The sequence below is a fragment of the Salvelinus alpinus genome, chromosome 1, assembly GCF_045679555.1.
Source record: "Salvelinus alpinus chromosome 1, SLU_Salpinus.1, whole genome shotgun sequence".
In the NCBI taxonomy this organism is placed as follows: domain Eukaryota; kingdom Metazoa; phylum Chordata; class Actinopteri; order Salmoniformes; family Salmonidae; genus Salvelinus; species Salvelinus alpinus.
In genome coordinates this window covers 13317936-13342032 of record NC_092086.1, presented here as the reverse complement: position 1 = coordinate 13342032, position 24097 = coordinate 13317936, and the positions used below count along the sequence as shown (strand labels likewise).

Here is a 24097-nt window from a genome sequence, read left to right as displayed (position 1 = left end):
CATCTCAGTGCTAGAGGCGTCACTACCGAGCCTGGTTCAGGCTCCCGAGTGGTGCAGCGGTCTAAGGCACCTCATCTCAGTGCTAGAGGCGTCACTACCGAGCCTGGTTCAGGCTCCCGAGTGGTGCAGTGGTCTAAGGCAGCGCATCTCAGTGCTAGAGGCGTCACTACCGAGCCTGGTTCAGGCTCCCGAGTGGTGCAGCGGTCTAAGGCACCTCATCTCAGTGCTAGAGGCGTCACTACCGAGCCTGGTTCAGGCTCCCGAGTGGTGCAGTGGTCTAAGGCACCTCATCTCAGTGCTAGAAGAGTCACTACAGAGCCTGGTTCAGGCTCCCGAGTGGTGCAGCGGTCTAAGGCACCTCATCTCAGTGCTAGAGGAGTCACTACAGAGCCTGGTTCAGGCTCCCGAGTGGTGCAGCGGTCTAAGGCACCTCATCTCAGTGCTAGAGGTGTCACTACAGAGCCTGGTTCAGGCTCCCGAGTGGTGCAGCGGTCTAAGGCACCTCATCTCAGTGCTAGAGGTGTCACTACAGAGCCTGGTTCAGGCTCCCGAGTGGTGCAGCGGTCTAAGGCACCTCATCTCAGTGCTAGAGGTGTCACTACAGAGCCTGGTTCAGGCTCCCGAGTGGTGCAGCGGTCTAAGGCACCTCATCTCAGTGCTAGAGGAGTCACTACAGAGCCTGGTTCAGGCTCCCGAGTGGTGCAGCGGTCTAAGGCACCTCATCTCAGTGCTAGAGGAGTCACTACAGAGCCTGGTTCAGGCTCCCGAGTGGTGCAGTGGTCTAAGGCACCTCATCTCAGTGCTAGAGGCGTCACTACAGACACCTTGGTTTGATTCCAGGCTGTATCATAACCGGCTGTGATTGGGAGTCCCATAGGACGGCGCGCAATTGGCCCAGCGTCGTCCGAGTTTGGACGGTGTACCCCGTCATTGTATAAAGAATTTGTTCTTAACTGACTTGCCTAGTTAAATAAATTGTCAATCATAGTGTATAAGCAGGTGAGCTGGTTCTATTCTTTTTGGCCATTTTCTGGTGATTTGTGGTGGAAAAATTAGCGCATCGAGCATAACACAATCAAACCTTTTACCCATAGATAGATAGGCTAGACATTTTTTTTGTGAAGCTTGCACTCAATTGACCCTCCTTGTTGCACACAACTAGCTTCCATTCCACATGTCACAAGGGACAATTTATGGCTGATTTAAGATGAAAACCTCTACCATGTTACCTTAATGGCACTTTAGTATTTGATTATTAGTTAACGCCTTGAGATTGGAAAACATGTTTTTTTATGACAGAATGTTAACATGAGGTGTAATAAATAGTTACACTAGCCGACATGTACTCTATCCGTGGGTCTACCGCAATCAGAATATGCAGGTCGGCAACTTTCACTAGTCTTTTTCAGTCACAGCACATACCTATTCCTGGTGTGTAGCTAGAATAACACACAACCGTCACAAAATCGTTTTATGTTGCCATGGAGTCCACTTTCTCTGATGTTGTGCAAGAATATGTTTCATCCACAGAGCAAAAGCTGGGAGAGGGGATCTACTTCAGCGGCAGCGTGCACGGGGCAGAGAGGCTGTGGAAGGGCTCAGCTGACGAGGAGTACCTGTACTTCATTGAGGCACAGGTGCTGACTGGCAAGTCAATTGTTGGCTGTCCAGGTCTCATCGTGCCTCCTCCCTTTGCCAGAGACCCACTCACCCTGTATGACAGTGTGAAAGGAGGCGGAGACACCTGGGTCATCTTCAATGGTCACCAGGCTCTACCTGAATATCTGATCACCTGCAAAAAGCCTACATACGTAAAACCTCACGGTAAGACGTTCTACATGACGTTCTACTTGACGTTCCACATGACGTTCCACACGACGTTCCACACGACGTTCCACTTGACTTTCTACACAACGTTCTACACGACGTTCTACACGACGTTCTACTTGACGTTCTACACGACGTTCTACTTGACATTCTACATGACATTCTATAGAATACCCTATTACTTCATTAAAACAGTGTGTTGTGTCCCATATGGTAGACTAGTGGTTAGAGCATTGGGCCAGTAAACTAAAGGTTGCTGGATCAAATCCCTGACAAGGTCAAAATCTGTTGTTCTGCCCCTGAGCAAGGCAGTTAACCCACTGCTCCCTTGGTGCTGTTGATGATGATTAAGGCAGCTCCCTGCACCTCTTTGATTCAGAGGGGGTAAATGCCGGAAGACACATTTCAGTTGAAGGCATTCAGTTGTACAACTGACTAGGTATCCTTTTCCTTTTATTCTCACAGCATTGTTCAACTGGGGTAAAGCTAAAAAGCCACAAAAGAATGAGGACATTGTCATCAAGGGCCGGGAAGTGGATCCGGCTGTCTTCCACATTTCTTCCAAAGTGGATCGTTGGATCAAGGACCTGAACCTAAAGGAACCAGAGAGCAGCAGCATCCCACACGACGCTGTCTACCTGTCCGAATCCAACCGCCACCGCATCCATGCCATGAGAATCCAGGAAACGCTGAGGAAGGCCAGGGACAAAGAGTCCTTCAACTGGAACATTAAAGTGCCTAGCAACATGGTGGATTGGCAGCAGCAGCCAGCGGGGCAGTACCAGAGATTCCACCCCATCCATAACTTCCATCTGCAGCAGGCGCTGGAGAGGAAGCAGCCCCGTGTGGAGGTCTCTGTCCGGGGGAAAATGTGCAAGTTCCCCCTGCCTGACAGGGCTGCTAACAAGACAAGTGGAAACATCCTCAAAAGCAGACAAATCGACAAGTTAGCAGGTACAGGTTGGTGTATTCCATACAGAGTTAATTTTCTATTTTAACCTTAGTTAACAAGGGGATAAGCTCAGTTCAAGTTCAACACGTCCATTAGCCGGAAGTCTATTTGCATTTTCTTAACCTTTGTATTCTGTTCATGGATACCATTATTGTGAGGAAGGTAACATTTTTTGAGCAGTGGAAACAACTATTACATGGGCAGATGCTTCGCTAAGACTGTTCTACTTCCCCGTGGCACTATCATATCCTGTATACAACTATGCATGCCCAGCTAGTGTTAGCATGATGGTTGTAAGTCGCTCTGGATAAGAGCGTCTGCTAAATGACTTAAATGTTAAATGTAATGGTTAAGTGTGACATGATTTTCTTATGGGAAATGCTAACTGTTCACCAACTTAGCAATAACTGTGTTTGCTCTAGCTCAACCTATTGAGAGTCTCCCTCAGCATTGGGATGCCATGCCAGCCAACACGTCCTGCCTGTCCTGCCTCATTCAGCCAGGAAGCCCAGAGCACAATTAAGTTTTAAAACTGTTCCGAGCCACCTGCCCCAACAAAGTTATAAAGGTAGGCTACCTGTTTTCCAAAATACACTTCCATTGTAGTTATTTTTATGTCTTCGTATGTTCTGGATGTTATCTGCATGGCTGTGTGAGTAATGGGTTGATTAGTTCAGGGTGACTCATCTGTTGGTCTCTAGCCTTCTGACTAGGTTCCTGTCTTTCTAGGGAGTTTTTCCTAGCCACCGTGCTTCTACACCTGCATTGCTTGCTGTTTGGGGTTTTAGTCTGGGTTTCAAATCAAATCAAATGTATTTATATAGCCCTTCTTACATCAGCTGATATCTCAAAGTGCTGTACAGAAACCCAGGCTAAAACCCCAAACAGCAAGCAATGCAGGCGTAGAAGCACGGTGGCTAGGAAAAACTCCCTAGAAAGGCCAAAACCTAGGAAGAAACCTAGAGAGGAACCAAGCTATGAGGGGTGGCCAGTCCTCTTCTGGCTGTGCCGGGTTGAGATTATAACAGAACATGGCCAAGATGTTCAAATATTCAAAAATGACCAGCATGGTCAAATAATAATAATCACAGTAGTTGTCGAGGGTGCAGCAAGTCAGCACCTCAGGAGTAAATGTCAGTTGGCTTTTCATAGCCGATCATTAAGAGTATCTCTACCACTCCTGCTGTCTCTAGAGAATTGAAAACAGCAGGTCTGTGACAGGTAGCACGTCCGGTGAACAGGTCAGGGTTCCATAGCCGCAGGCAGAACAGTTGAAACTGGAGCAGCAGTACGGCCAGATGGACTGGGGACAGCAAGGAGTCATCATGCCAGGTCGTCCTGAGGCATGGTCCTAGGGCTCAGGTCCTCCGAGAGAGAGAAAGAAAGAGAGAAAGAGAGAATTAGAGAGAGCATACTGAAATTCACACAGGACACCGGATAAGACACCGGATAAGACAGTACTCCAGATATAACAAACTGATCCTAGCCCCCCGACACATAAACTACTGCAGCATAAATACTGGAGGCTGAGACAGGAGGGGTCAGGAGACACTGTGGCCCCATCCGACGATACCCCCGGACAGGGCCAAACAGGAAGGATATAACCCCACCCACTTTGCCAAAGCACAGCCCACACACCACTAGAGGGATATCTTCAGCCACCAACTTACCATCCTGAGACAAGGCCGAGTATAGCCCACAAAGATCTTCGCCACGGCACAACCCAAGGGGGGGGGGGGCGGGGGCGCCAACCCAGACAGGAAGATCACGTCAGTGACTCAACCCACTCAAGTGACGCACCCCTCCTAGGGACGGCATGAAAGAGCACCAGTAAGCCAGTGACTCAGCCCCTGTAATAGGGTTAGAGGCAGAGAATCCCAGTGGAGAGAGGGGAACCGGCCAGGCAGAGACAGCAAGGGCGGTTCGTTGCTCCAGAGCCTTTCCGTTCACCTTCACACTCCTGGGCCAGACTACACTCAATCATATGACCCACTGAAGAGATGAGTCTTCAGTAAAGACTTAAAGGTTGAGACCGAGTCTGCGTCTCTCACATGGGTAGGCAGACCATTCCATAAAAATGGAGCTCTATAGGAGAAAGCCCTGCCTCCAGCTGTTTGCTTAGAAATTTTAGGGACAATTAGCAGGCCTGCGTCTTGTGACCGTAGCGTACGTGTAGATATGTACGGCAGGACCAAATCGGCAAGATAGGTAGGAGCAAGCCCATGTAATGCTTTGTAGGTTAGCAGTAAAACCTTGAAATCAGCCCTTGCCTTAACAGGAAGCCAGTGTAGGGAGGCTAGCACTGGAGTAATATTAAACATATTAAATAAAAATTTTTTGGTTCTAGTCAGGATTCTAGCAGCCTGACTGAAGTTTATTTAGTGCTTTATCCGGGTAGCCGGAAAGTAGAGCATTGCAGTAGTCTAACCTAGAAGTAACAAAAGCATGGATTAATTTTTCTGCATAATTTTTGGACAAAAAGTTTCTGATTTTTGCAATGTTACGTAGATGGAAAAAAGCTGTCCTTGAAACAGTCTTGATATGTTAGTCAAAAGAGAGATCAGGGTCCAGAGTAACGCCGAGGTCCTTCACAGTTTTATTTGAGACGACTGTACAACCATCAAGATTAATTGTCAGATTCAACAGAAGATCTCTTTGTTTCTTGGGACCTAGAACAAGCATCTCTGTTTTGTCCGAGTTTAAAAGTATAACGTTTGCAGCCATTCACTTCCTTATGTCTGAAACACAGGCTTCTAGCGAGGGCAATTTTGGGGCTTCACCATGTTTCATTGAAATGTACAGCTGTGTGTCATCCGCATAGCAGTGAAAGTTAACATTATGTTTTCGAATGACATCCCCAAGAGGTAAAATATATAGTGGAAACAATAGTGGTCCTAAAACGGAACCTTGAGGAACACCGAAATGTACAGTTGATTTGTCAGAGGACAAACCATTCACAGAGACAAACTGATATCTTTCAGACAGATAAGATCTAAACCAGGCCAGAACTTGTCCGTGTAGACCAATTTGGGTTTCCAATCTCTCCAAAAGAATGTGGTGATCGATGGTATCAAAAGCAGCACAAAGGTCTAGGAGCACGAGGACAGATGCAGAGCCTCGGTCTGACGCCATTAAAAGGTAATTTACCACCTTCATGAGTGCAGTCTCAGTACTATGATGGGGTCTAAAACCAGACTGAAACATTGTTTGTCTTCAGGACGGCAGTGAGAACAGCTTTTTCAAAAATTTTTTGAGAGGGATGGAAGATTCGATATATGCCGATAGTTTTTTAAATATTTTCTGGGTCAAGGTTTGACTTTTTCAAGAGAGGCTTTATTACTGCCACTTTTAGTGAGTTTGGTACACATCCGGTGGATAGAGAGCCGTTTATTATGTTCAACATAGGAGGGCCAAGCACAGGAAGCAGCTCTTTCAGTAGTTTAGTTGGAATAGGGTCCAGTATGCAGCTTGAAGTTTTAGAGGCCATGATTATTTTCATCTTTGTATCAAGAGATATAGTACTAAAACACTTGAGTGTCTCTCTTGATCCTAGGTCCTGGCAAAGTTGTGCAGACTCAGGACAACTGAGCTTTGGAGGAATACGCAGATTTAAAGAGGAGTCCGTAATTTGCTTTCTAATGATCATGATCTTTTCCTCAAAGAAGTTCATGAATTTATTACTGCTAAAGTGAAAGCCATCCTCACTTAGGGAATGCTGCTTTTTAGTTAGCTTTGCGACAGTATCAAAAAGAAATTGAGGATTGTTCTTATTTTCCTCAATTAAGTTGGAAAAATAGGATGATCGAGCAGCAGTGAGGGCTCTTCGATATTGCACGGTACTGTCTTTCCAAGCTAGTCGGAAGACTTCCAGTTTGGTGTGGCGCCATTTCCGTTCCAATTTTCTGTACAGCACTTTGACATCGGCTAATGTAAAAAGGGCTTTATAAATACATTTGATTTGAATTTGATTTCATTTGAGATCAGCCATATTAAATTGTTTGTTTATTAGAGACTTTGTGTGTTAGTATTTAGTTAAGCACTTAGAAATAATGATGAGGCCCCTCAGCTCATCTAGGGGTCAGCTAGGGGTCAGCTAGGGGTCAGCTCGCCAGATATTTGTTTGTCTGGATATTTTTCAGCCCACAATAATAAACTAAGATGTATAGAAGGTATTCAGGATACATTTTAGAGTCTATTAATGGCTCGTATAAAGTGTACCCTCAATTTATTTCAGATTGAGAGGATCCAGAACCCAACCCTGTGGAGGAGTCTCCAGATCAAGAAACATGACATGGAGCTCAGGAACGGTCACCAGAAGAATGAGAAGAGGCTCTTCCATGGAACATGCCACACAACCATCAATCACATCAACAACCATGGCTTCAATCGGAGCTTTGCTGGGAAAAATGGTAAGACAGATACGTACGTTCCATGGACAAGTAGCCTGGTCCCAGATCTGTTCGTCCTGTCTTGCCAACTCCTATGGTTATTGGTAAAAGTTATATGTACAATTCTATTGCTCTTGATTTGAAACTTAGCTTGTGCTTCTCATTTACTCAGTCCTGTCTCTGCAATAGTCTGAAAACCTAAGCAATGTATCATTTTTCCAGCTACAGCATTTGGAAATGGCACCTACTTTGCCGTCGGTGCCAGCTACTCTGCCAGTAGCACATACTCAAGAGCAGATCTCCAAGGGCAGAAGAATATGTACCTATGTCGAGTTCTGACTGGAGATTTCACAGCAGGACGACGTGGGATGACAGTGCCTCCAGCTAAAAGCACCACGACTGTTGAACTCTACAACAGCGTGACAGACCACCCATCAAGGCCATCTATGTTTGTTGTTTTCCATGACAATCAGGCATATCCTGAGTACTTGATCACTTTCTTCTAGACCCTGCGGAGAAAAGCAAAGAAATCAATGCTCTTACTAAACTTTCAAAAGACTTCCTTATGATTATGACTATGTGCCTTATAAACTGTTATACACAACTTTTATTGAAGAAATGAAAATGACTGATGTCACTTCTGCATGGAAAAGTGTAACCATTACAGGTTATAATGTAACCCGGTTCAATCTAACCCTAGCCTGAACCACAACCACAACCACAACCCTAACCCTAACCCTAACCCTAACCCTAACCCTAACCCTAGCCTGAACCACAACCCTAACCCTAACCCTAACCCTAACCCTCAACCACAAACCTAACCCTAGCCTCAACCCTAACCCTAACCCTAAACCTAAACCTCAACCCAACCACCACCACAACCACAACCCTAACCCTAACCCTAACCCTAACCCTAACCCTAACCTTAGCTTCATGTCTACGACCCAGTTCAACCATAACCCTAACCCAAACCACATCCAACCCTATTCCTGCAGCCATATTCTACCCCTTGATTATTTGTAACTTAGACCTCTGCTCTGACATTCTTTGGTTTCATTCTCAATTCTAAAAACGAGATTCTAAACTGGGTGGTACGAGCCCTGAATGCTGATTGGCTGACAGCCGTGGTATATCAGACCGTTTACCACGGGTATGACAAAACATGTATTTTTACTGCTCTAATTACGTTGGTAACCAGTTTGTAATAGAAATCAGGCACCTCGGGGGTTTGTGGTATATTGGCCATATACCACAAACTCCTCGGGCCTTATTGGACAAAACTTGGTGTGATAGAGAGATAAAAAAAGTTTTATTCTGAACTCACCAGAATGCAGAGAAAGACAGTGAGCGAGTGAAAGCAAGCGAGATCGAGTGAGTGAGAGAGAGAGAGCGAGAGAGAGAGCGAGACAGAGAGAGACAGAGAGAGAGAGAGAGAGAGAGAGAGTGAGAGAGAGAGAGAGAAACAGAGAGAGAGAGAGAGAGACAGAGAGAGAGAGCTAGAACTAAGTATGTTTAAGTGGTTTTATAATGGTGAATTGAATTTAATAACCTACAAATAAAACCGAATTATTCTGTATACATTTACGAAGGTAAATAAATATGTTGTTTTTTGCATCAATTCAATGTCTACATCCTCCCTAACAAGGCCTGGCTCCAGAAATAGTAGTACAGTCTGTGCAGGGCAGGATTTTGTTCCAGCAAAGCATCAACACACTTTCCAGCTAATTGAAATGTTGTTTTTGTGCCCCTCGGCCAATTCAGAAAGCTGATAGAGGACCTTATTACTGATCAATGTGTTTGTTTTTTATGACCTTGTTTTTCTGACTGGTGTATTTTCTGTCATTTCTGTAATTCAGGGCTCATCTGTGAAGAGACCTCGGTCTCAGCATGACTCCCTGATAAAATACAGGTTCAATAAAATAACCAGGGTCTTGATGATGATTGGTTGGCTTGTTGAATCAGGTGTGTTAGTGCTGGCATCAGTGCTTGACTTGAGTACCGGCACCTTCCTGCACCTCTTCTAGAATATCAGATCAACAGTATAGAGGAGTTGCTATTCCTCTTATAGAATATCAGATCAACAGTATAGAGGAGTTGCTATTCCTCTTATAGAATATCAGATCAACAGTATAGAGGAGTTGCTATTCCTCTTATAGAATATCAGATCAACAGTATAGTGGAGTTGCTGTTTCTCTTATATCAGATCAACAGTATAGAGGAGTTGCTGTTCCTCTTATAGAATATCAGATCAACAGTATAGAGGAGTTGCTATTCCTCTTATAGAATATCAGATCAACAGTATAATGGAGTTGCTGTTTCTCTTATATCAGATCAACACTATAGAGGAGTTGCTGTTCCTCTTATAGAATATCAGATCAACAGTATAGAGGAGTTGCTGTTTCTCTTATATCAGATCAACAGTATAGAGGAGTTGCTGGTCCTCTTATAGAATATCAGATCAACAGTATAGAGGAGTTGCTGTTCCTCTTATAGAATATCAGATCAACAGTATAGAGGAGTTGCTGTTCCTCTTATAGAATATCAGATCAACAGTATAGAGGAGTTGCTGTTTCTCTTATATCAGATCAACAGTATAGAGGAGTTGCTGTTCCTCTTATAGAATATCAGATCAACAGTATAGAGGAGTTGCTGTTCCTCTTATAGAATATCAGATCAACAGTATAGTGGAGTTGCTGTTCCTCTTATAGAATATCAGATCAACAGTATAGAGGAGTTGCTGTTCCTCTTATAGAATATCAGATCAACAGTATAGAGGAGTTGCTGTTCCTCTTATAGAATATCAGATCAACAGTATAGAGGAGTTGCTGTTTCTCTTATATCAGATCAACAGTATAGAGGAGTTGCTGTTCCTCTTATAGAATATCAGATCAACAGTATAGAGGAGTTGCTGCACCTAAATATAAACAGTACAGACACACAACATGAGAACTGGCACCTATTTCAGTCCAAGTCAAGCATGGGCTAGTATGGAACTAAACCCTGCACTCCCTACCCTTGTAGGTCTACAGCTGCAGAGGATGTAGTTGCTATGTAAATCCACATGGGGGAGACAGTGGTTTGTGTTGACGTCACTCTCATATTCCTAACTGCCACAAGGAGAAGTTGCTGATGTGTGAGAAGAATGATAGTATCTTCGAGTTTGTTTATCTTACGCCACTAAAATACATAACTTTGTTGTTCATCAATGAGGCAGTTGGGACAGAGGGACTAACTCTGGTCAAAAGTAGATTATCAGGACGCACCTTGAGAGACTAAGGGGACTTTTCCAACCAGCAATCCATATTTATAGCGCAACTAGCCAAAACCTAAATCTGACCCTCACTTGAACACTAACCTTAAGCAAAACTCTTCACCAACCCCTTAACCAAACCCTTAACCGTTAAACCTTAACCTTTAACCCTTAACCCCTAACCTAACCCGTAACCCTTAACCCTTAACCCTTAACCTAACCCTTAACCCTAACCCTAACCCTAAACCTTAACCCTTAACCTTTAACCCAAACCCCTAACCCTAACCCTTAACCTTAACCCTTAACCCTTAACCCCTAGTCTGAAATGACATCCTATCACTAGAGGAAATTTGACACCAGATTAACATGTTCCGTTTTCAGTTCAGTTCTGATCAATTGACTTGATAACCTGTTTTCAATGCATTTGAAATGTATTCAGGAACAAAAAAATGTACTCCAAACTATCTTCACAGGTGTTTGAAACGGTAAAGCTAATTCGGAGGAACAACTGCACATTTCTGAAATGAAGCGCCTAAATCTCTCTGACTTACTGTATTATTGAACTGTCTGTCAAAGTGAGCATCTCTCTCACTCAGGGAGAATGAGGTAGCTAGAGCGAGAGAGGTTATGTGCCTCTATCCCTCACTGCCCCTCACTGCCCCTCACTACCCCTCACTGCCCCTCACTGCCCCTCACTACCCCTCACTGCCCCTCACTACCCCTCACTGCCCCTCACTGCCCCTCACTACCCCTCACTGCCCCTCACTGCCCCTCACTGCCCCTCACTGCCCCTCTACCCCTCACTGCCCCTCTACCCCTCACTGCCCCTCACTGCCCCTCACTGCCCCTCACTACCCCTCACTGCCCCTCACTGCCCCTCACTGCCCCTCACTGCCCCTCTACCCCTCACTGCCCCTCTACCCCTCACTACCCCTCACTGCCCCTCACTGCCCCTCACTGCCCCTCACTGCCCCTCACTGCCCCTCACTGCCCCTCTACCCCTCACTGCCCCTCTACCCCTCACTGCCCCTCACTGCCCCTCACTGCCCCTCACTGCCCCTCTACCCCTCACTGCCCCTCTACCCCTCACTGCCCCTCACTACCCCTCACTGCCCCTCACTGCCCCTCACTGCCCCTCACTGCCCCTCACTGCCCCTCTACCCCTCACTACCCCTCACTGCCACTCTACCCCTCACTGCCCCTCTACCCCTCACTGCCCCTCTACCCCTCACTACCCCTCACTGCCCCTCACTGCCCCTCACTGCCCCTCACTGCCCCTCACTGCCACTCTACCCCTCACTGCCCCTCTACCCCTCACTGCCCCTCTACCCCTCACTACCCCTCACTGCCCCTCTACCCCTCACTGCCCCTCTGCCCCTCACTACCCCTCACTGCCCCTCACTGCCCCTCACTGCCCCTCACTGCCCCTCACTGCCCCTCTACCCCTCACTGCCCCTCACTGCCCCTCACTGCCCCTCACTGCCCCTCTACCCCTCACTGCCCCTCTACCCCTCACTGCCCCTCACTGCCCCTCACTGCCCATCACTGCCCCTCACTGCCCCTCTACCCCTCACTGCCCCTCTGCCCCTCACTGCCCTTCACTACCCCTCACTGCCCCTCACTGCCCCTCACTGCCCCTCACTGCCCCTCTACCCCTCACTACCCCTCACTGCCACTCTACCCCTCACTGCCCCTCTACCCCTCACTGCCCCTCACTACCCCTCACTGCCCCTCACTGCCCCTCACTGCCCCTCTACCCCTCACTACCCCTCACTGCCCCTCTACCCCTCACTGCCCCTCTACCCCTCACTACCCCTCACTGCCCCTCACTGCCCCTCACTGCCCCTCACTGCCCCTCACTGCCACTCTACCCCTCACTGCCCCTCTACCCCTCACTGCCCCTCTACCCCTCACTACCCCTCACTGCCCCTCTACCCCTCACTGCCCCTCACTGCCCCTCACTGCCACTCTACCCCTCACTGCCCCTCTACCCCTCACTGCCCCTCTACCCCTCACTGCCCCTCACTGCCCCTCACTACCCCTCACTGCCCCTCTACCCCTCACTGCCCCTCACTGCCCCTCACTGCCCCTCACTGCTCCTCACTGCCCCTCACTGCCCCTCACTACCCCTCACTGCCCCTCACTGCCCCTCACTGCTCCTCACTGCCCCTCACTGCCCCTCACTGCCCCTCACTGCCCCTCTACCCCTCACTGCCCCTCACTACCCCTCTACCCCTCACTACCCCTCTACCCCTCACTGCCCCTCACTGCCCCTCTCTACCCCTCACTGCCCCTCACTACCCCTCATTACCCATCACCACCCCTCACCACCCCTCACTGCTCCTCACTGCCCCTCTCTACCCCTCTCTACCCCTCACTGCCCCTCTCTACTCATCACTACCCCTCACTGCCCCTCACTGCCCCTCACTAGATATAACTTTGTGGAATACAGAAAATCTACAAAAATATATAATTATGTTACAACGAAGATACTAAATTCAGGATGCAATCGATTGTGAGATGTGACATATACATTTTGTGTGATAAATTTGAGTTGCATGTTCACAATTTGTCCTTTTCTGAGATCTCTGCCAAGCAACGAGGAGGAAACAGGCTTGCTGGGTGATCGTGGGGCGTTAAGCCCTGAATGTCTCCCAGACGGCGTGCCACCCCCAAGACCACAGCCAATCGCATGCAAGGAACAACGCAGCTAACTTGGCTAGACTAGCCAACTAAATTAGCATTGTTTCTTGCATGAGATTGGATGTACAAATACACCCCCTGAACAGGACACTAGACTACCACAGGGCCTTATCTCCTGAACAGAACACTAGACTACCACAGGGCTTTATCTCCTGAACAGGATACTAGACTACCACAGGGCCTTATCTCCTGAACAGGACACTAGACTATCACAGGGCCTTATCCCCTGAACAGAACACTAGACTATCACAGGGCCTTATCTCCTGAACAGGACACTAGACTATCACAGGGCCTTATCCCCTGAACAGAACACTAGACTATCACAGGACCTTATCTCCTGGACAGGACACTAGACTATCACAGGGCCTTATCCCCTGAACAGCACACTAGACTATCACAGGGCTTTATCTCCTGAACAGGATACTAGACTATCACAGGACCTTATCTCCTGGACAGGACACTAGACTACCACAGGGCCTTATCCCCTGAACAGGACACTAGTCTATCACAGGGCCTTATCCCCTGAACAGGACACTAGTCTATCACAGGGCCTTATCCCCTGAACAGGACACTAGTCTATCACAGGGCCTTATCCCCTGAACAGGACACTAGACTATCACAGGGCCTTATCTCCTGAACAGGACACTAGACTACCACAGGGTCTTATCCCCTGAACAGGACACTAGTCTATCACAGGGCCTTATCCCCTGAACAGCACACTAGACTATCACAGGGCTTTATCTCCTGAACAGGATACTAGACTATCACAGGACCTTATCTCCTGGACAGGACACTAGACTACCACAGGGCCTTATCCCCTGAACAGGACAGTAGACTATCACAGGGCCTTATCTCCTGGACAGGACACTAGACTATCACAGGGCCTTATCGCCTGAACAGGACACTAGTCTATCACAGGGCCTTATCCCCTGAACAGGACACTAGTCTATCACAGGGCCTTATCTCCTGAACAGCACACTAGACTATCACAGGGCCTTATCTCCTGAACAGGACACTAGACTATCACAGGGCCTTATCTCCTGAACAGGACACTAGACTATCACAGGGCCTTATCTCCTGAACAGAACAGTAGACTACCACAGGGCCTTATCTCCTGAACAGGACACTAGACTATCACAGGGCCTTATCCCCTGAACAGAACACTATACTATCACAGGACCTTATCTCCTGAACAGAACACTAGACTACCACAGGGCCTTATCTCCTGAACAGAACACTAGACTACCACAGGGCCTTATCTCCTGAACAGAACACTAGACTATCACAGGGCCTTATCCCCTGGACAGGACAGTAGACTATCACAGGACCTTATCTCCTGAACAGGACACTAGACTATCACAGGACCTTATCCCCTGAACAGAACACTAGACTATCACAGGGCCTTATCTCCTGAACAGGACACTAGACTACCACAGGGCCTTATCTCCTGAACAGAACACTAGTCTATCACAGGACCTTATCTCCTGAACAGAACACTAGACTATCACAGGGCCTTATCTCCTGAACAGAACACTAGACTATCACAGGGCCTTATCCCCTGAACAGAACACTAGACTACCACAGGGCCTTATCTCCTGAACAGAACACTAGTCTATCACAGGGCCTTATCTCCTGAACAGGACACTAGTCTATCACAGGACCTTATCTCCTGAACAGGACACTAGTCTATCACAGGGCCTTATCTCCTGAACAGAACACTAGTCTATCACAGGACCTTATCTCCTGAACAGGACAGTAGACTACCACAGGGCCTTATCTCCTGAACAGAACACTAGTCTATCACAGGGCCTTATCTCCTGAACAGGACACTAGTCTATCACAGGGCCTTATCTCCTGAACAGGACAGTAGACTATCACAGGGCCTTATCTCCTGAACAGGACACTAGACTATCACAGGACCTTATCTCCTGAACAGAACACTAGTCTATCACAGGACCTTATCTCCAGAACAGGACACTAGACTACCACAGGGCCTTATCTCCTGAACAGAACACTAGTCTATCACAGGACCTTATCTCCAGAACAGGACAGTAGACTACCACAGGGCCTTATCTCCTGAACAGGACAGTAGACTATCACAGGGCCTTATCTCCTGAACAGAACACTAGACTATCACAGGGCCTTATCCCCTGAACAGGACACTAGACTACCACAGGGCCTTATCCCAAATCCTGTACAGGGAATAGGGTGCCATTTGGGATGCAAATAGACTCGTTCCTTTATGCAGGGCTTTGAGGGCCACTTTACATTTAGCCTGGGGATGGAAAGATATGAGAAATACTGTCACTTTAGAAAGTATTCACACCCCTTGATTTGTTCCACACTTTGTGGTGTTACAGCCTCTATTCAAAACGGATTAAATATATATTTTGTCTCACTCACCTACACACAATACCCTATAATGACAAAGTGAAAACATATATATATATATTTTTTTTTACATTTTAGCAAATGTATTGAAATTTAAATACAGAAATATATATATACATATATGTATTCACATCCCTGAGTCAATAGATGTTAGAAGCAGCTTTGGCAGTGATTACAGCTGTGAGTCTTTCTGGGTGAGTCTTTAAGAGCTTTACACACCTGGATTGTACAATATTTGCACATTATTATTTTTCAAGCTCTGTCAAGTTGGTTGTTGATCATTGCCAGACAGCTATTTAGCTATTAAGTCTTGCCATAGATTTTCAGGAAGATTTAAGTGAAAACTGTAACTCATCTGTAACATTCACCGACTTCTTGGTAAGCAACTCCAGTGTAGATTTGGCCTTGTGTTTTAGGTTATTGTCCTTCTGATAGGTGAATTCATCTCCCAGGTTTTCCTCTAGGATGTTACCGTTACCTAGCTCCATTCCATTTATTTTTTGTCCTGAAAAACTCCCCAGTCCTTAACAATTACAAGCACACATAACTTGATGCAGCCTCCACTAAGCTTGAAAACATGGAGAGTGGTACTCAGTGATGTGATGTATTGGATTTGCCACAAACATAACATTTTGTATTTAGGACAAAAAGTGAATTGCTTTGCTACATTTTTTGTAGTATTACTTTAGTGCCTTGTTGCAAACAGGATGCATGTTTTGGAATATTTGTATTCTTCTTTTCACTCTGTCATTTAGATTAGTATTGTGGAGGAACTACAATGTTGTTGATCCATCCTCAGTTTTCTGCTATCACAGCCATTAAACTCTATAATTGTTTTAAAGTCACCATTGGCCTCATGGTGAAATCTCTGAGCAGTTTCCTTCCTCTCCGGCAACTGAGTTAAAAAGGACACCTGTATTTTTGTAGCTACTGGTTGTATTGATACACCATCCAAAGTATAATTCATAACTTCACCATGTTCAAAGGAATATTCAATGTCTGCTTTTTTTTTTAAACCCATCTACCAATACTGTAGGAGCCCTTCTTTGCGATGCATTGGAAAACCTCCCTGGTCTTTGTGGTTGAATCTGTGTTTGAAATTCACTGCTCAACTGAGGGACCTTACAGATGATTGCATGTGTGGGGTACAGAGATGAGGTAGTCATAAAAAAATGATGTTATTGTCCAACACATCCATCAAGTCCAAGGGCTCTGGTCAAAAGTAGTGCACTATACAGGGAATAGGTTGCCATAGGGCTCTGGTCAAAAGTAGTGCACTATACAGGGAATAGGTTGCCATTGGGCTCTGGTCAAAAGTAGTGCACTATACAGGGAATAGGTTGCGATAGGGCTCTGGTCAAAAGTAGTGCACTATACAGGGAATAGTTTGCCACAGAGCTCTGGTCTAAAGTAGTGCACTATACAGGGAATAGGTTGCCACAGAGCTCTGGTCTAAAGTAGTGCACTACTGTATGTAGGGAATAGGGTTCTATTTTGAGAATCTCACTCTTGTCAGCAGAACAACCTCCACTGTGAATTACACGCACACACACACACACTCACACACACTCAGGCACACACACACTCACACACACACAGGCACACACACACACACTCACACACACACACTCAGGCACACATCAAACACACACACACACACACACACACACACACACACACACACACACACACACACACACACACACACACACACACACACACACACACACACACACACACACACACACACACACACACACACACTCACTCAGGCACACACACACACACACTCAGGCACACATCAAACACACACACACACACACACACACACACACACACACACACACACACACACACACACACACACACACACACACACACACACACACACACACACACACACACACACACACACACATCACACACACACTCACTCAGGCACACACACACACACACTCAGGCACACATCAAACACACACACACACACACACACACACACACACACACACACACACACACACACACACACACACACACACACACACACACACACACACACACACACACACACTCACTCACTCACTCACTCAGGCACACACACACACACTCAGGCACACATCAAACACACACGCACGCACGCACGCACGCACACACACACACACACACACACACACACACACACACACACACACACACACACACACACACACACACACACACACACACACACACACACACACACACACACACACACACACACACACACACACACACACCTGTCAGTACAACAGTAAAAGGTAGTAACTCAACATTACAGCTTTCACCTTGAGTCAACAAGGCCCTCGACGATCAGGTGATTTAAGTGTGTGTGTGTCATTGTGTGCTTGTGTGTGTGTGTGTGTGTGTCATTGTGTGCTTGTGTGTGCGAGCATGTGTGTGTGCTGTAAAGCAAAGTTATTAACATTAACCCATGGTCCGGGGTCAGTTTAATGGTCTGCTCTCCATCATTAATATTAGACTGGGTTGTAATGACTGATCCCAAATCAGCCTGAAAGAGGCAGAGAGTTGGCTTTGCCACAGAGAGTGGATTATTTTAGGATGTAGTATATACAGTATATCATACAGTATATATATATAGTATATATATATTTTGAACTACTCTACTTGACATTTCATTTCATATTACCATGCAACGATGTTTTCTAAATAACTTGAATCTTGAATCTTGAGAGTGTGTGACGCTCGTCTGAAGAAGTAGACCGAGGTGCAGCGTGGTAAGTGTTCATGATCTTTAATCCTCAGAACACCAAACAAAAACAACAAAAGGAATAACGAACGTCACGTTCTGCAAGCTTCTCAGAGCTAACAAAAAAACAACATCCCACAAAACTAAGGTGGCAAAACAGGCTGCCTAAGTATGATTCCCAATCAGAGACAACGATAGTCAGCTATCCCTGATTGAGAACCATACCTGGCTAAAACATAGAAATAAAGAACATAGAGTTTCCCACCCGAGTCACACCCTGACCAACCAAACATAGAGAATAGAAAGATCTCTACGGTCAGGGCGTGACAGAGTGGGTCAGATGCTCTGAGTACATGTTGTTCAGATCCAGGGTCAGCTTACAGTACTCTCTCATCCTAACTTGGGGGTCAATGGCATCATGAACTTTACCCACTACCAGGATGTTTTAGCCAACATTATAGACCACCAACCACTACTCTCAGTATTATAGACCACCAACCACTACTCTCAGTATTATAGACCACCAACCACTACTCTCCATGTCAGTATTATAGACCACCAACCACTACTCTCAGTATTATAGACCACCAACCACTACTCTCCATGTCAGTATTATAGACCACCAACCACTACTCTCAGTATTATAGACCACCAACCACTACTCTCAGTATTATAGACCACCAACCACTACTCTCAGTATTATAGACCACCAACCACTACTCTCCCTGTCAGTATTATAGACCACCAACCACTACTCTCAGTATTATAGACCACCAACCACTACTCTCAGTATTATAGACCACCAACCACTACTCTCAGTATTATAGACCACCAACCACTACTCTCCATGTCAGTAGTATAGACCACCAACCACTACTCTCCATGTCAGTATTATAGACCACCAACCACTACTCTCAGTATTATAGACCACCAACCACTACTCTCAGTATTATAGACCACCAACCACTACTCTCCATGTCAGTATTATAGACCACCAACCACTACTCTCAGTATTATAGACCACCAACCACTACTCTCCCTGTCAGTATTATAGACCACCAACCACTACTCTCAGTATTATAGACCACCAACCACTACTCTCAGTATTATAGACCACCAACCACTACTCTCAGTATTATAGACCACCAACCACTACTCTCAGTATTATAGACCACCAACCACTACTCTCAGTATTATAGACCACCAACCACTACTCTCAGTATTATAGACCACCAACCACTACTCTCCCTGTCAGTATTATAGACCACCAACCACTACTCTCAGTATTATAGACCACCAACCACTACTCTCAGTATTATAGACCACCAACCACTACTCTCAGTATTATAGACCACCAACCACTACTCTCAGTATTATAGACCACCAACCACTACTCTCAGTATTATAGACCACCAACCACTACTCTCAGTATTATAGACCACCAACCACTACTCTCAGTATTATAGACCACCAACCACTACTCTCAGTATTATAGACCACCAACCACTACTCTCCATGTCAGTAGTATAGACCACCAACCACTACTCTCCATGTCAGTATTATAGACCACCAACCACTACTCTCAGTATTATAGACCACCAACCACTACTCTCAGTATTATAGACCACCAACCACTACTCTCCCTGTCAGTATTATAGACCACCAACCACTACTCTCAGTATTATAGACCACCAACCACTACTCTCAGTATTATAGACCACCAACCACTACTCTCAGTATTATAGACCACCAACCACTACTCTCAGTATTATAGACCACCAACCACTACTCTCAGTATTATAGACCACCAACCACTACTCTCAGTATTATAGACCACCAACCACTACTCTCAGTATTATAGACCACCAACCACTACTCTCAGTATTATAGACCACCAACCACTACTCTCAGTATTATAGACCACCAACCACTACTCTCAGTATTATAGACCACCAACCACTACTCTCAGTATTATAGACCACCAACCACTACTCTCAGTATTATAGACCACCAACCACTACTCTCAGTATTATAGACCACCAACCACTACTCTCCATGTCAGTATTATAGACCACCAACCACTACTCTCAGTATTATAGACCACCAACCACTACTCTCAGTATTATAGACCACCAACCACTACTCTCAGTATTATAGACCACCAACCACTACTCTCAGTATTATAGACCACCAACCACTACTCTCAGTATTATAGACCACCAACCACTACTCTCCATGTCAGTATTATAGACCACCAACCACTACTCTCAGTATTATAGACCACCAACCACTACTCTCAGTATTATAGACCACCAACCACTACTCTCAGTATTATAGACCACCAACCACTACTCTCAGTATTATAGACCACCAACCACTACTCTCAGTATTATAGACCACCAACCACTACTCTCCATGTCAGTATTATAGACCACCAACCACTACTCTCCCTGTCAGTATTATAGACCACCAACCACTACTCTCCATGTCAGTATTATAGACTACCAACCACTACTCTCCCTGTCAGTATTATAGACCACCAACCACTACTCTCCATGTCAGTATTATAGACCACCAACCACTACTCTCCCTGTCAGTATTATAGACCACCAACCACTACTCTCAGTATTATAGACCACCAACCACTACTCTCAGTATGATAGACCACCAACCACTACTCTCAGTATTATAGACCACCAACCACTACTCTCAGTATTATAGACCACCAACCACTACTCTCAGTATTATAGACCACCAACCACTACTCTCAGTATTATAGACCACCAACCACTACTCTCAGTATTATAGACCACCAACCACTACTCTCAGTATTATAGACCACCAACCACTACTCTCAGTATTATAGACCACCAACCACTACTCTCAGTATTATAGACCACCAACCACTACTCTCAGTATTATAGACCACCAACCACTACTCTCAGTATTATAGACCACCAACCACTACTCTCAGTATTATAGACCACCAACCACTACTCTCAGTATTATAGACCACCAACCACTACTCTCAGTATTATAGACCACCAACCACTACTCTCAGTATTATAGACCACCAACCACTACTCTCAGTATTATAGACCACCAACCACTACTCTCAGTATTATAGACCACCAACCACTACTCTCAGTATTATAGACCACCAACCACTACTCTCCCTGTCAGTATTATAGACCACCAACCACTACTCTCAGTATTATAGACCACCAACCACTACTCTCAGTATTATAGACCACCAACCACTACTCTCAGTATTATAGACCACCAACCACTACTCTCAGTATTATAGACCACCAACCACTACTCTCAGTATTATAGACCACCAACCACTACTCTCCCTGTCAGTATTATAGACCACCAACCACTACTCTCAGTATTATAGACCACCAACCACTACTCTCAGTATTATAGACCACCAACCACTACTCTCAGTATTATAGACCACCAACCACTACTCTCCATGTCAGTAGTATAGACCACCAACCACTACTCTCCATGTCAGTATTATAGACCACCAACCACTACTCTCAGTATTATAGACCACCAACCACTACTCTCAGTATTATAGACCACCAACCACTACTCTCCATGTCAGTATTATAGACCACCAACCACTACTCTCAGTATTATAGACCACCAACCACTACTCTCCCTGTCAGTATTATAGACCACCAACCACTACTCTCAGTATTATAGACCACCAACCACTACTCTCAGTATTATAGACCACCAACCACTACTCTCAGTATTATAGACCACCAACCACTACTCTCCATGTCAGTATTATAGACCACCAACCACTACTCTCAGTATTATAGACCACCAACCACTACTCTCAGTATTATAGACCACCAACCACTACTCTCAGTATTATAGACCACCAACCACTACTCTCAGTATTATAGACCACCAACCACTACTCTCCATGTCAGTATTATAGACCACCAACCACTACTCTCAGTATTATAGACCACCAACCACTACTCTCAGTATTATAGACCACCAACCACTACTCTCAGTATTATAGACCACCAACCACTACTCTCAGTATTATAGACCACCAACCACTACTCTCAGTATTATAGACCACCAACCACTACTCTCAGTATTATAGACCACCAACCACTACTCTCAGTATTATAGACCACCAACCACTACTCTCAGTATTATAGACCACCAACCACTACTCTCAGTATTATAGACCACCAACCACTACTCTCCATGTCAGTATTATAGACCACCAACCACTACTCTCAGTATTATAGACCACCAACCACTACTCTCAGTATTATAGACCACCAACCACTACTCTCAGTATTATAGACCACCAACCACTACTCTCAGTATTATAGACCACCAACCACTACTCTCAGTATTATAGACCACCAACCACTACTCTCAGTATTATAGACCACCAACCACTACTCTCCATGTCAGTATTATAGACCACCAACCACTACTCTCCCTGTCAGTATTATAGACCACCAACCACTACTCTCAGTATTATAGACCACCAACCACTACTCTCAGTATTATAGACCACCAACCACTACTCTCAGTATTATAGACCACCAACCACTACTCTCAGTATTATAGACCACCAACCACTACTCTCAGTATTATAGACCACCAACCACTACTCTCAGTATTATAGACCACCAACCACTACTCTCAGTATTATAGACCACCAACCACTACTCTCAGTATTATAGACCACCAACCACTACTCTCAGTATTATAGACCACCAACCACTACTCTCAGTATTATAGACCACCAACCACTACTCTCAGTATTATAGACCACCAACCACTACTCTCAGTATTATAGACCACCAACCACTACTCTCCCTGTCAGTATTATAGACCACCAACCACTACTCTCAGTATTATAGACCACCAACCACTACTCTCAGTATTATAGACCACCAACCACTACTCTCAGTATTATAGACCACCAACCACTACTCTCAGTATTATAGACCACCAACCACTACTCTCAGTATTATAGACCACCAACCACTACTCTCAGTATTATAGACCACCAACCACTACTCTCAGTATTATAGACCACCAACCACTACTCTCAGTATTATAGACCACCAACCACTACTCTCAGTATTATAGACCACCAACCACTACTCTCAGTATTATAGACCACCAACCACTACTCTCAGTATTATAGACCACCAACCACTACTCTCAGTATTATAGACCACCAACCACTACTCTCAGTATTATAGACCACCAACCACTACTCTCAGTATTATAGACCACCAACCACTACTCTCAGTATTATAGACCACCAACCACTACTCTCAGTATTATAGACTACCAACCACTACTCTCCATGTCAGTATTATAGACCACCAACCACTACTCTCAGTATTATAGACCACCAACCACTACTCTCAGTATTATAGACCACCAACCACTACTCTCAGTATTATAGACCACCAACCACTACTCTCAGTATTATAGACCACCAACCACTACTCTCAGTATTATAGACCACCAACCACTACTCTCAGTATTATAGACCACCAACCACTACTCTCAGTATTATAGACCACCAACCACTACTCTCCCTGTCAGTATTATAGACCACCAACCACTACTCTCAGTATTATAGACCACCAACCACTACTCTCAGTATTATAGACCACCAACCACTACTCTCAGTATTATAGACCACCAACCACTACTCTCAGTATTATAGACCACCAACCACTACTCTCAGTATTATAGACCACCAACCACTACTCTCCATGTCAGTATTATAGACCACCAACCACTACTCTCCCTGTCAGTATTATAGACCACCA

General features: G+C 45.5%; 1 protein-coding gene across 2 annotated transcripts; it reads left to right on the top strand.

The window, feature by feature from the left end:
• The first annotated feature begins 1054 nt into the window (after window positions 1-1054).
• Window positions 1055-7150, top strand: LOC139569959 (uncharacterized). 2 transcript variants are annotated; one of them, XM_071391370.1, is made up of 4 exons: window positions 1055-1824; window positions 2293-2781; window positions 3202-3347; window positions 7014-7150. In XM_071391370.1, exons 1-3 carry the CDS (start codon window positions 1482-1484, stop codon window positions 3300-3302), a joined length of 933 nt encoding a protein of 310 aa, XP_071247471.1. In that variant the 5' UTR covers window positions 1055-1481; the 3' UTR covers window positions 3303-3347; window positions 7014-7150. The 2 variants fall into 2 exon arrangements, with proteins under 2 accessions (XP_071247471.1, XP_071247463.1); XM_071391362.1 differs by having other exon boundaries at window positions 2293-2787.
• The last annotated feature ends 16947 nt before the right edge of the window (window positions 7151-24097 follow it).

Bases quoted from the DNA above. Each gene is read 5' to 3' on its own strand.
- LOC139569959 (XM_071391362.1), top strand. From the start codon at position 1,482: ATGGAGTCCACTTTCTCTGATGTTGTGCAAGAATATGTTTCATCCACA. The intron at 1,825-2,292 runs GTAAGACGTTCT...TTATTCTCACAG, and splicing joins TACATACGTAAAACCTCACG to CATTGTTCAACTGGGGTAAA. The intron at 2,788-3,201 runs GTTGGTGTATTC...TGTTTGCTCTAG, and splicing joins CGACAAGTTAGCAGGTACAG to CTCAACCTATTGAGAGTCTC.